The 14,889-nt window shown below is 37.6% G+C and overlaps 1 protein-coding gene across 1 annotated transcript in view; it reads left to right on the forward strand.

Annotated features, from left to right (window-relative positions):
* Window positions 1-628: 628 nt before the first annotated feature.
* The window catches only part of YIPF6 (Yip1 domain family member 6), a 34,312-nt gene continuing 20,051 nt past the window's right edge, over window positions 629-14,889 (forward strand). The window contains exon 1 of the mRNA XM_002930156.4: window positions 629-777. Within this exon, the coding sequence (XP_002930202.1) occupies window positions 721-777 (57 nt within the window). The 5' untranslated portion in view covers window positions 629-720. The remainder of the gene's footprint in view (window positions 778-14,889) is intronic.

The raw sequence follows: 14,889 nt of genomic DNA on the forward strand, positions 1-14,889 counted from the left end.
ATAATCACCCTCTTTAAGACCTTAAACATTTTTAGTACTTGCTCCAGAACACTCAGCAATTTGAGAAGCTGTAGTGAGATTTACATTTTGGCCAACGTATACAGAAAAGCCAGCCTCGCCCCTCCTCAAAGCGGGTGAGGGAGAAAGAAAAGTAATCTTGTATAGTTTATAAAAGCTGCGATGTGGAAATCGGCTGGTAGCGGGGGTAACAAAGCGCGAGGAATCAGCCAGGCAGGAGCGACGGCGGAGGGAGCAGTTGGTCAGGAGGGATTGATCTCTTTATTCAGGAGGGATTGATCTCTTTATTCAGGAGCACGGAAACGCGAAATTTTGGGGGGGCCGGGGAGGCGCAGGCTTTTTCCGTGAAGTGCAAGCTCTGCAGAGCCGCCCTGAGAGCGAGAAACGGGTGCGCGGGTGCGTGGATTAAAGAAAAAAAAAAGGTAGCCGTGCAGCGATCTGAGGACTGGGGTTAAGTATGAAAGGGGGAGCATGTCTAACGGGACCTGTGGTCCTTAAGAAGCGAAGCGAAGCCGGGCGCGGTGATTCGGATCGCTCCCGGACACCCAAAGGCCAGGGATAGCGACGCCCCGGGACCGACGGCCATTGCCAGGCGCCTTTCGGTGACGCGTCGCCGCGCGATGACGCGCTGACCAGCCGCGGCCTCCACGTCTCAGGTTCCGCGAAGGCCTGTGGGAGCGACCCGGGAGAAGGAGGGCCAAGATGGCGAAAGCGGCCGAGTCTTCGGGAGACCCGGGGACAACATCGCCCAGGCCCCTGGTGAGCTTGGGTTCTGTGGCAAAAGGGACTGAGGGTGAGGCAGAGTGCCCTTAAGGAAGTCTGGTGACGGGCTCCTGGCCTGAGAAGGCTGGAACTCCTTCCTCCCGGTAGGCCCGTCCTATACCCGATGCCAGAAGCAGTGTCAACACTGCACCCGCTCTTTGGGTTAACCGCTTTCCCTCAGTCCTCGTTCCTTCCACGCCTTCTTGTGAAACTCCTACACACTTTCTTGTCCTCTGCTGTCAGGGCTTGTTCTCCTCCCGTACATTGTGTTAAATGCCGAGCTTTAGGTAATTTAAATATCTTTGTTTCTGCTGTCCTTCATGTTATTAAGTTCTGTCTCTCGTTCTTGCTGGAGTAGCAGCATTCTTGGATTAATGAGATTGCTTCCCATAGGACGTTATAACTTGATTATTGATCTGTTCAGTGACCTCAGTAGTCTTGGTTTAATCCCTGCCCTCCTTGTTGCAGCTCCTTGCAATGCTCTTCGTGATGCTCAGCTCTTCATGATGCTATCTTGTTCCTGTCTGTGCAGGGGGTACGATTTGCTTTGCAAGTACAAGCCCAAAGCCTGGACAAATATTTAAGAACACAGGTTTTGGAGTTAAACTTACCTGGGCTGGAATCACCCGCTCTGCCTCTTATGAGAGTTTGGGCAAATAATTTCATGGAGAGTGTTTCTTTGTCTGTAAAATGAATGTAAAAATACCTGCCTCAAAGAGTTTTTAGGAAGATCAAATGATATAATTTATGTAAAGTGTCAAACACAATCAGTGTCATGAACTGAGGAGTGTAATTATTCAACGTTCTGGCCTAAGATCCCTCTTCCCAAATGGTATTGAGTTTTACAGCAGTTGTTTAATAAATGGTACATCCCTTTCCTCTGTTTTAAATTGGCAAATTAACATAGCAGAGGACTGAACTGGGAGTCAAGTGAAATTGCCTCTAGTCCTGGTTCTGCTTACTAGCACTATTTTTTCATCTCTTCATTCACTCAACAAATATTTATTGAGCACCTACTATGTTCCAGGTGCTCCTTTATGCACTGGGGATACAGCAATGAAAGAGAGTGAGTGGGTCCAAGTTTTCATGGAACATTTGTGAGTTTCCTCATTTGGAAAATGGGATAGTAACTCATCACAGAATTAATGAGAGTACTAATGAGCTATTATACACACAGTGCCTCGTTTGACATAGTTACAGGTGCTTAGCTCTTTTTATTTCCTGTTCCACCTCTTTTTTTATGAAGTTTTCCCCAATTAATTTTAGTGGTTCTGGTCATTCATTACTCAATGTCCAACCCACTTCTACTCAGTAGTGTTTATTGAACTCCCACAATGTGCAATGCATTATGCTACCTGTTTTAGGGCATACAAATTGCTTGCCCTTATGGTGCTTACACTCTCATACAGCAAAGGTACAATGCTAAAATAAGGTAGCAAATCAGAGTTACACATACAATAGTAACAAAATTTAAAGGAAGATGCTATCATGTCCAATTTGGATGACAAAGCAAGCTACAAAGTAGAAGTTATATTTGAGAGGGCATTAGAGGGTGGGTAGGATTTGAAATTTCAGGTGAGCATAAAGGCTATCAATGATTGAGCACCTGCTATGTGCCAGGATTGTACTAGACATCCTCGCATATTTTCTAAACTTCACAGCAACCATTTCAGTTAGGTGGTTTTTAAACTGTGTTTTACCTGCAGATGAGGAGAGGAGACTCAGAGAGGTTTGATGATTTCCCTAGGGTCTTAGAACCAGTTAGTGGCCAGGCCTAAAATTTGAAACTAGGCTTGCTTCTGAAGCCCAGATTATTTCCATTAAGACTACACAACCTCTCATGTGTGAGGGTACAGAAGTTGGGAAGTGTTAATGTATTTATGGAACAACAGGTAGATCACTTTGGCTAAAGTACAGGGAAGTCTTAGGAGGTAAGCCTTAAAAAAATAAGGCTACTGAATTAGGGAGGCAGTATGAAACAGTGATTAGGAATTTGTGCACTGGGGTCAAATTGCCTAGGTTTGATTCTCAGCTCTGTCATTTAACCTCTCCATGCCTTAGTTTCCCCATCTGTAGAATGAAGATAGAGTAATAATTAGCTCATAGGGTTGTTAGGTGGATTAAATGAGTTAAGACATGTAAAACACTTGGTAGAGTGCCTGGCACGTAATGATCATGCAATAAATGTTATTTCTTCTTATTGACTACTAAGCTTGGAGGTTTAATGGGAAATGAGGAGCCAGTGGAAATTTTTGAGGAGGGAAGGATTTAAAATCATGAATTTGACAAAATAATTGAGGGAGAGTTACCATGAGGAATGCTTGGAATCTAGATCAGTGAAACCAGTAGTTCTAGGAACAAGTGATTGCTACCTGGACTATAGCAGTGGTGGGAGTCATGAAGACTAGAGACAGGCAGGATCCTTGAGGGTTTGGAGTGCTAGGGAGAATGCCTTGGATAAGAGTTTTTTGAACTGTAATGTGCGTAACAATCACCTGGGGGAATCTTGTTAAATCGCAGATTCTGATTTGGTAGGTCTGAGATGAAACCTGAGATTCTGCATTTCTGACAAGCTTCCAGGTGATACTGCTGCTGCTCCCAGTGCCATATTTTGAAAAGCAAGGCTGTAGACAAATGGGAGGATACTGATGCCCTGAACAGAAATACGTAGGAGGAGGATGAGGACCCTAAAAGTTGATTGATTGACTTTTGGACATGTTTAGTTTTAGATACTGGCAGGCCATCTAATAGATATCCAGCAGGCAGTTTATCTAAAACCTGAACTTCAGGGCTCACAAGTCAGGACTAGGTTTAATTAGGAGTCATTTGCATAGAGTTGAGAAGACAATCTTTGGTAGTATCTATCTATTATTTGTTTGGGGAGCAGGAAAAAGAGCACTTGTTGACTCTTTGCCCCAGGATTTTGGTCAGTAGTATAACCCATCTGGTCCCAGCTCCTTGCTTAAGGCTGCAGTCCCTGCTTCTACTGTATCTTTTTGGCCCTGCCTCTACCTGCTCCCCTCATTGGCCCAAGCCAGGCAGCAAAGTGTACACATGGTTTTCTGTGTACACATGTACATATATGTGCATGAGCCTACTGCACAGGGAGAAGAGAAGGATATTGGGTTTAAGTCACCTTTCATCCCCACTGAGAAGCTAGTCAGAGACCAAGTCCACTAGCTGAGGGCCTAGAAGTCCTGTTTGTCATATGTGGGGTTTGAATTCCACAGATCCTGGCTCAGCTCTCTGAACCGTATCACTAATTCTCTTGAGAAAAGAAGATTGAGGAAATATTGGCATGGTGATAAGATAGGAATCACATGACACTTTAGTGACTGCAGTGGCTTTTTAAACCAATTAGCTGGAGTTAGGCCAGACTTCACAGGTTAAAGGCACAGTCTTCCACAAGACTGCCCTTACTTCAGACACCGGCCACAAGTTTGGATGTTCCAGGACCACCCTTGCTTCTGACCTACTGGCTGCAAATTCGGGGGTTCCCATGATCCCCTCAAGCTCCATATTTCACTAGAATGGTTCATAGAATTCAGGACAGCACATACTTAAAATTACAGTTTTATTATAGCAAGAGGATACAATCCAAACCAGCTAAAGGGAGAGATGCATAGGGTGAGGTCTGGGAGGGTCCGTAACACAAAGCTTCCTTGTCTTCTTGTGGAGTCAAGACCTTGTTAACCCCTTTTGATACATCGATCTGTGACAATAGGCAGAATATTGCCAACCAGGGCAGTGCACTAATCATGTATCTAGAGTCTTTGTGTTTTTTTATGTAGGCATAATTGACTAGATCATTGACTCCTCCCCTCCCCAAAGGCCAGGTTTATGTCACAGGAGTCAAAGCTTCAACCCTCTGATTTTGTGTTTTGTCTGTCTGGAATGGTTTGCCCCCATGCTGTCACCTCATTAGCATAAACTCTCTAGGGGCCTACCATGACTCACCTGTTAGCTAAACTGTTAGGGCCCACCATGAATAACAAAAATAACACTATCATTTAGGAAATTCCAAGGGTTTAGAGGCTACCTTCCAGGAACAGGAGACAAAGGGCAGCCAAATTCTTCATTATACAAGTGATAGAACTGGAATTGACCCCCTGAGAATCTTGAACTAGAGCTAACATGTATCTAGCCCCTGCTGTGAGCCTCCTACTAAGTGCTTTACACAAAGTAATGCATTTCTTCCTCACAGCAACCTGTGATGATGATACTATTCTCTCAGTTTTATAGATGAGGAACTGAGGTATGGAAAGGTTAAGGAACCTGCTCAGTGTCACATAGGTAGTAAATGATAGAGCTGGATGGCTTCCAGCAGCACTCTTAACCAGTACTCTCCAAATATCATATGTTGAGCATTGACCGTGTGCTAGGTGCAATGCTGGTGTTACTAATTCTTACGATGGTGTTGTCTCCAAGTGAGGGCAGAGCCCAGTTTGGCTTTGAAGCTCATCCCTTCTGTACTGTTTTGCCTTCCCTAGCAGTTACAGGCAGCATGAAAACTCAAAATAGCAATCCTGGAGCTTGAAAGGTCAGTGTCATAGTAGTGAGAGAATACAGCTTCAAAAGGGGTGGTTTACATATTAAGTGCTGAAGAATATTTAGACGGTGAAAGGATCCTTGTACTTCTTGATTATGAGGTCACTGTTACAGAGCTGTGGGGAAAGTAAAGTTGTGGTAAGGCCAGTGCCAAATTACAAAGGATTAAGGGAGTGGGCGCGTGTAGAGCAATTTGATCAGGGAAGAGGAGGGGAAGGAGAGTAGTTTGAGGGAATGGCAGAAACAAGGAAGTGATGTATTTAAAAATTCTATTATAGAGGGCACGTATTGCATGGTGCACTGGGTGTTATACGCAACTAATGAAGCATCGAACTTTGCATTGGAATCCGGGGATGTACTGTATGGTGACTAACATAATATAATAAAAAAAAATCATTAAAAAAAAAGCTTTTAAGTATATAAATAAAGAGTGGTCTGATGAACCCAGGTACCTATCAAAATTCTGCTATTATTTCATCTCCCCACCATTTTTTTCCTAGAGTATGATTTTTTTTTGTTTAATCTTTTTTTTAAATTTATTTTTTGAGTTCAAGTATAATTAACATACAGTGTTATAATAGTTTCAGGTGTACAATATAATGATTCGACAATTCTATACACATCTCAGTGCTCATCACAGTAAGTGTACTCTTAATCCTCTTTATCTTTTTCACCCTCCCCCCCCCAATCAACCTCCCATTTTGCAACCACAAATTTGTTCTCTATGTTTAAGAGTCTGGTTTTCCGGTCTCTTTTTTTTCTTTGTTCATTTGTTTTTGTTTCCTAAATTCCACATATGAGTGAAATCATATGGTACTTGTCTTTCTCTGACTTATTTTACTTAGCATTACTTACTCTCTAGATCCATCCATGTTGCTGTAGATGTCAAGATCGCATTCTTTTTTATGGCTGAATAATATTCCATTGTACAGATATACCACATCTTCTTTATCCATTCATCTATCAAAGGACACTTGGTATGCGTCCATATCTTGGCTATTGTAAATAATGCTGCAGTAAACTTAGGGGTGCATATATCTTTTTTTTTTATATAATGATTTTTTTTATTATATTATGTTGGTCACCATACAGTACATCCCCGGATTCTGATGCAAAGTTCGATGCTTCATTAGTTGCACATAACACCCAGTGCACCATGCAATATGTGCCCTCCTTACTACCCATCACCAGTCTATCCCATTCCCCCACCCCCCTCCCCTCTGAAGTCTTCAGTTTTTTTCTCATAGTCCATAGTCTCTTATAGGGGTGCATATATCTTTTCAAATTAGTCTTTTTGTTTTCTTTGGGTAAATACCCACAAGTGGTATTACTGGATCCTATGGTAGTTCTATTTTTAATTTTTTGAAGAACCTCCATACTGTTTTCCACAGTGGCTGCACCAGCTTGCTTTCCCACACAGTGCACAAAGGTTCCTTTTTCTTTGGAGTATGATTTCTAACCTGTTTATTTTTAACTAATTTTCTACATACAAGAAAGCTGCAATGGAAAATTCCTATATAGCCCTTACCCAGTTTCCTCTGTTAACATTGTACATAACCGTAGTACAATGATCAGAATCAGTAAATTAACACTGGCACAATACTATTAACTAAATTGCAGAGCTTGTTTGAATTTTATCAGGTTTTCTACTAATGTTCTAGGATCTTATCCAGAATCTCACATTGCCTTGCGTTGTTATTTTTCCTTAGTTCCCTTCAATCTTTAATGGTCTCTCATTGTATTTCGTGATCTTTTCTGAGTGTTTAAAAGCAAATCCCAGACATATCACTTCACCTACAATACATCAGTGTGTTTCTCTAACAGGGAAGGACGTTTTCTTTGTTATCACAATAACAAAACTAATTTCTCAGTATCATCTAATCTCTGCTCATCATCTCACAATTTTCTAAAAACATGTGTTTTTATAGTGTGTCCAAATTAGGATCCAAAGTCAACAAATTGCATTTGGATAATAGATCTCTTAAGTCTCTCTTACTAAATAAATGTTCTCCTATTCTTAGTGTAATTTATTTGTTTAAATTCAGTCTTTTGTCTTGTAGAATTCTCCACTTTCTGTATTTGGCTGATTGTATACTCATGGTATTTTTAGTATGTTCTTCTATCCACATATTTCCTGTAAACTCTAAGATATAGAAGCTTGATTGTATTCAGGTTCATTTCGCATGGAGGAGGGACAAGAATAAAAAAGAACTGACATGGCCCCTAAAATTAGGAATATTTGTTTTTTAACTGTTTATTAAGAAAAGTTTCAGAGACATAACAAAAGTACAATGGTAAAATATACCCACAGGTACCTAACCTTCAATACTTATGAATTGATGGTCAATCTTCTTTCTTCTATAGCCCTATCCATTTCCCTTCTGTACTATTTTGAAGCACATCTCAGGTATCATTACTTTAGTAAATATTTAACATGTATTTCTAAAAGAAAAGGAGTCTGTTTTTAAAGAACATAACCACGATATCATTAGTACATCCAAAAAATTAGTAATTCCCTACTATCAAATATGTTGTCAGTGTTCAAATTTCCATTTATCTCCTAAGTGTCATATTTTTATGATTTAAAATCTGGCCCACTATGTATTTTTATAAATAAGGTTTTATTAATTGTTTATGTCTTGTCTTGGACGGCTTTCATGCAACAGAAGCAGAGTTGGGTAGTTGCCACAGAATCTACATGGCTCTGAGAGCCTGAAACACTTACTTTTGGGGCCCTTTACAGAAAAAGGTTTGTGACCCTTGCTCTAGGCAATCATCTTTTAGAATAATTTAAAACAAGAAGAAATACGGGGCATCACCTTGCCAGATTTCAAGCTATACTACAAAGCTGTGTTCACAACGACAGCATGGTACTGGCACAAAAACAGACACATAGACCAATGGAACAGAATAGAGAACCCAGAAATGGACCCTTGGCTCTATGGGCAACTAATGTTTGACAAAGCAGGAAAAAACATCCAGTGGAAAAAAGAGAGTCTCTTCAATAAATGGTGCTGGGAAAATTGGACAGCTACATGCAAAAGAATGAAACTTGACCACTCTCTCACACCATACACAAAGATAAACTCCAAATGGATGAAAGACCTTGATGTGAGACAGGAATCCATCAAAATCCTAGAGAATATAGGCAGCAACCTCTATGACATTGGCCACAGCAACTCTTTTCATGACACGTCTCCAAAGGCAAGAGAAACAAAAGAAAAAATGAACTTGTGGGACTTCATCAAGATCAAAAGCTTCTGCACAGCGAAGGAAACAGTCAAAAAAACAAAGAGGCAGCCCACGAAATGGAAGAAGATATTTGCAAAGGACACTACAGATAAAAGACTGGTATCCAAGATCTACAAAGAACTTCTCAAACTCAATACACAAGAAACAAATAAATCAAAAAATGGGCAGAAGATATGAACAGACACTTTTCCAATGAAGACATACAAATGGCTAACAGACACATGAAAAAATGTTCAAAATCATTAGCCATCAGGGACATTCAAATCAAAACCACACTGAGATACCACCTTACGCCAGTTAGAATGGCAAAGATAGACAAGGCAAGAAACAACAATTGTTGGAGAGGATGTGGAGAAAGGGGATCCCTCCTACATTGTTGGTGGGAATGCAAGTTGGTACAGCCACTCTGGAAAACAGTGTGGAGGTCCCTTAAAAAGTTAAAAATTGAACTACCCTATGACCCAGCCATTGCACTACTGGGTGTTTACCCCAAAGATACAGACGTAGTAAAGAGAAGGGCCATATGCACCCCAATGTTCATAGCTGCATTGTCCACAATAGCCAAATCATGGAAGGAGCCGAGATGCCCTTCAACAGATGACTGGATTAAGAAGCTGTGGTCCATATATACAATGGAATATTACTCAGCCATCAAAAAGAACGATTTCTCAACATTTGCTGCAACATGGACTTNATGATGGGATGTAAACAGAAGGGGATTGAGCCATGAGAGACTGTGGACTCTGGGAAACAAACTGAGGGCTTCAGAAGGGAGGGGGTGGGGGATTGGGATAGGCCAGTCATGAGTATTAAGGAGGGCACATATTGCATGGTGCACTGGGTATTATATGAAAATAATGAATCATGGAACATTACATCAACAACTGGTGATGTACTGTTTGGTGACTCATATAACAAAATAAAAATTAAAAAGATAAAAATGATTTATTCATCAATGACGCTTAAGATGTTTCCATATCTGGCTATTACAAATAATACAGTGATGAAGATGGGGATGTTTATATCTTTTCTATAGAGTGTTTCTGCATTCTTCAGATAAATATCCAGAAGTGGAATTGCTGGATCATATGGTAGTTGTATTTTGATTCTTTTTTCTTTTTTAATTTCCTTAGTGTTTTCCATAGTGGCTGCCCAAATTTAGATTTCCGCCAGCAATGCACAAAGTTTCCATTTTCTCCACATTCTCTCCAACACTTGCTAATTCTTATGCTTTTATTATCCATTCTAGCAGGCATGAGGTGATATTTTGGAGTGATATCAATTTATACTTCTATAATGATTTGTGATTTTGAACACCTTTTCTTGTACCTGTTGGACATGCATATGTCTTTGACAAAGTGTCTATTCAGATCTTATGCCCATTTTTAAATCAGATTGCATGGGTTTTTGTTGTTGTGATGGTAGTTATGCTGGTGGTGGTTATAAAGTTGTACGAGTCCTTCATACATTTTTTTATATTAACTCCTTATCAGAAATGTAATTTGCAAACATTTTCTCCCATAGTTGTTTTGCCTTTTCATTTTGTGGATGTTTTCTTTTGTTGTGAAGATGATTGTTAGTTTGATGTAAACCTATATATTCAATTTTGCTTTTGTTACCTTTGCTTTTGGTGTCAAATAAAAAAAAAATATCATCAATTCTAATAACAAGGAGCTTGCTGCCTATTTTTTTTTTCTTCTGGGAGTTTTATGATTTCTAGTCTTACATTAAAATCTTTAATCCATGTTGAATTAATTTTTGTATATAGTGCTGTAAAATAGTGGTCTAGTTTCATTTTTTTTTTTTTGCATGTGACTGTCCAGATTTCCTAACACCATTAATTGAAAAGACTGTCCTTTCCCCATGGTATATTCATGGCTCCTTTGTCTGAAATTAATTTACCACATATGAATGGATATATTTCTGGCCTCTCTCTCTCTGTATATGTATATGTGTGTGTGTGTGTGTGTGTGTATATATACATATATATATGTATATAGTGTGGGGGGAGAGGGGCAAAGGGCAGAAGGAGAGGGAGAGAGAATCTTAAGCAGATTCTATGCTCAGTGTGTAGCCTGACACAGGGCTCTATCTCACAACCCTAAAATCATGACCTGAGCTGAAATCAAGAGTCAGAACTTTTATTCACTGAGCTCCCCAGAAGCCACTCTATTCTGTTCTATTGAATGGTGTTTCTGTTTTTATGCTAATACGTACTGTTTTGATAACTATAAGCATAATATAGTTTGAAATCAAGGTAGATGATGTCTGCAGATTTACCCTTCTTGCTCAAGATTGTTTGGCTATTCAGGGTATTTTGTGGTTCCATACAACATTTAGGAGTCTTTGTTTTATTTCACAGAACTTTAATAGGAGTTGCATTTAATGTAGAGATTGCTTTAGGTATTATTGAGGTTTTAACAATATTAATTTTTTGAATCCATGAACATGGTATATTTTTCCATTTATGTGTGTCCTCTTCAATTTCTTTCATCAGTTTCTTAGGGTTTTCGGCATATAGGTATCCAGCTATTTGTTTAAATTTGTTCTTTTGTCTTTTATTCTTTTTGATTCAATTATAAATGAAATTTTAAAATTTTTCCTGTTTGTTATTAGTATATAGAATTGAAATATAGTGCTGTGCATTGATTTTGTACCCTACAACTTTATGAGTTCATTTATTAATTCTAACAGTTTTTGTTGTTGTTTTTGTTGTTGGTTCAGTCTTTAAGGTTTTGTATATATCAAATCATGCTGTCTCTAATTAGACAGTTTTGCTGCTTCCCTTCAAATTTGGACACGTTTTATTTCTTTTTCTTGCCTAATTATTCTGGTTCAGACATCAATGCTATGTTAAATGAACTGATAAGAGTGGGCATCCTTGTATTGTTCCTGATCTTAGAGGAAAGCTTTCAACTTTCCACCTCTAAGTATGATGCTAACCATGGGCTTGACATATTTAGCCTTTATTATGGTGAGATAAATTTCCTCTATACCCAGTATTTAAAATCATAAATAGATATTGAATTTTGTCACATGGCTTCTCTACAACTATTGAGACGATCATATGATTTTATCTTTCATTTCATAAATGTGGTTCATCACATTGACTGATTTGCTGAGGATTAACCATCTTTCAATCGTTGGAATAAAACCCACTTGATTATGCTGTATTCTGTATATTTTGGTATGTTGTATTTTCATTTAAATTAAAGCCACAGTTTATTTTATTCATTGATTTTTCTTTGATTCATTGTTTTTTCAGTAAGATATTGTTTCATTTCCACATACATGTGGATTTTCCAGTTTTCTTGTTATAATCGACTTCTGGTTTCATACCATGTGGTAATAAAAGATACTTATATGAGTTTAATCTTTTTAAAAATTTTTAAGACTTGTTTTGGGTCCTAAAATATGGTCTATCCTGGAACATATTCCATGTGCACTTGAGCAAAATGTGTATGTTGCTTTTGGATGAAATGTTCTGTATATATGTTAAGTCTATCTGATCTAATGTGTCATTTAAGACTAACGTTTCCTCATTAATTTTGCATGAATTATCTAAATACTAATGAAGGTGGGGGTATTAAAGTTCCTTGCTATTATTTTATTGTTATTTCTCACTTTAAGTCTCTTAATATTAGTTTTATATATTTAAGTGCTCCTGAATTAGATACATAATTTTTACAGTGTTTTATTGTCTTGTTGGATTAACTCCTTTATCATTTTAATATTATTTTTTCATTCTTTGAACAGTCTGTTTAAATCTATTTTGTCTCTATATAGTTATTGCAGCTTCCTTTACTTTCCATTTGCATGAAACTTTTTTTCTTTTTGTTTTTAATCTTTGTGTCCTACATCTGAAGCGAGTCTCTTGTAGGCAACTTATAAATGAATAATTTATATAGGTATGCCTCTGCAATCAGTACCTTGGAGTCTGCTTGAGTTTCTTTCTCTCCCACTCACGCTCTCTCTCTCCCTAAAATAAATAAATAAATCTTAAGGAAAGAATGCTAAGAAACAAAGTAAATAAATAAATAATATTTTGCATTATCAAAAAACAAATATGAAGAATAGGAGCTATTACAACAGGTGCTTCAGAAAAAAATAATGAAGAATTACATTAAACAATATCATGTGAACAAACTGGATTGTCAAGAAGAAATGAATAAATTCCTAGAAATGTACAACCTACCAATACTGAATTAACAAGAAGTAGTGAGCTTGAATAGACCAATAATAAGTGGGAAAACAGAAGTAATAACTACTACTACTACTACTACTACTAAATCTCCTAAGAAAGAAATCTCTGGGCCAGATGGCTTTGCTGATGAATTCTACCAACATTTGAAGAAAAAAATTAATACGAATTCTTCTTAAACTCTTTTAAAACACAGAAGTAGAAGGAATGCTTTCAATATCATTTATGAAACCAGGGTAATTGTAATAATAAACCAAACAAAACAAAATGATACCACAGGAAGAGAAAAATACTGGCCAATATGTCTAAACAACAAGATGGAAAACTTCTGAATAAAATTCTAACAAATTGAATTCAACACCCATCAAAAAATTATATATCAAGAACTGGGGAGATTTATCCTTGGAATGCAAGGTTGATTTAATATGTACAAATAAAACAAAGAGGCAAATTACAGTAAAAGAACAAAAATAAAAAAGCACATGGTTATTTGATTAAATGCAGACAATGTATTTGACAAAGTCCAAAGTCCATTCATGATAAAAATGTTCTACAAAATTGATACAAAAAATTTCCTCAACACAATAAAGCCCATTTATGGAAAGCCAGCAACTGAAATCACAATCAATACAGAAAAACTAAAAGCTTTTTGTCTCAAATTTTGAACATGGGAAGGACATTTATTCTCACCACTTATATATAGCATCATACTAAAATACTAACAAGAGCAATCAGATAAGAAAAGATGTAAAAAACATGCAAATCAGAAAGGAAAATATAAAATTATCTCTGCCTGCAGATGACATAATTCTATGAGTAGAAAATCCTAAATACTCTACAAAAACAAAACAAACAAGGAAATAAAAAAAAAACTGTTAGTCTAACCAAATGTAGTAAGGTTACATTATTCAAAATGAACATGCAAAAACTGTTGCATTTCTTTATACTAGCAATGATCTACCCGAAAAGGAAATCAAGAAGCAACCCTAATAGAATAAACACTTAGGAACATATTTAAGTCAAGAGTTGAAAGACCTATGCACTGAGACTTATAGCACATTAACTGAAAGAAATTGAATAGGATATACATACATGGAATGATATCCCATGTTCATAGATCGGTTGAGTTAATAGGGTTAACATGTCCATACTATCCAAATCTCTCCATAGATTCAATGCAATCTCTGTCAAAATTCCAATGGCAGTTTAAATAATGGGGGAGAAAAATCTAAAACTTTTACAGAACAACAAGAGATCCTGAATAGTCAATGTCCTCTTGATAAAGAACAGATTAAAGGTATCATGCTTCTTGAATTCAAATTATATTACAAAATTGTAGTTATCAAAGCAGGATGGTACAAATATGAAAATATTGGAAATAAAACAGACCACTAAAAAGAGTAGAGATCCTATAAATAAATATATAATATATAAACAACTAATTTTGATAAGAACACACTACCCATAATACACAAAGGGGAAAGGAGAGTCTCTTCTGTTAATGGTACTGGGAAAACTGGATAGCCACATGTAAAATAATATAAATAGACCCTACTTTACATGATCAAAAAACATCAACTTAAGCAAAATAAGTCAGTCAGAGAAAGACAAATGGCATGATTTCACTCATATGTGGAATTTAAGAAACAAAACAAACAAGCATAGGAAAAAAACAACAAACAAAACAAAACAAACAAACTAAGACAGAGAGAGAGGCAAACCAAGAAACACATTCTTTTTTTTTTATAATTAATTTTATTTTATTATATTATGTTAATCACCATACAGTACATCCCCTGTCTGATGTAAAGTTTGATGCTTCATTAGTTGCGCATAACACCCAGTGCACCATGCAATACGTGCCCTCCTTACTACCCACCACCAGTCCATCCCCTTCCCCCACCCCCTCCCCTCTGAAGTCCCCAGTTTGTTTCCCATAGTCCATAGTCTCTCATGTTTCATTCCCCCCTCTGATTACCCCCCTTTTCTTTATCCCTTTCTTCCCCTACCGATCATCCTAGTTCTTATGTTCCATAGATGAGAGAAATCATATGATAATTGTCTTTCTCTGCTTGACTTATTTCACTTAGCATTATCTCCTCCAGTGC

This window comes from Ailuropoda melanoleuca, chromosome X (genome assembly GCF_002007445.2).
Source record: "Ailuropoda melanoleuca isolate Jingjing chromosome X, ASM200744v2, whole genome shotgun sequence".
NCBI classification, from domain to species: Eukaryota; Metazoa; Chordata; class Mammalia; order Carnivora; family Ursidae; genus Ailuropoda; species Ailuropoda melanoleuca.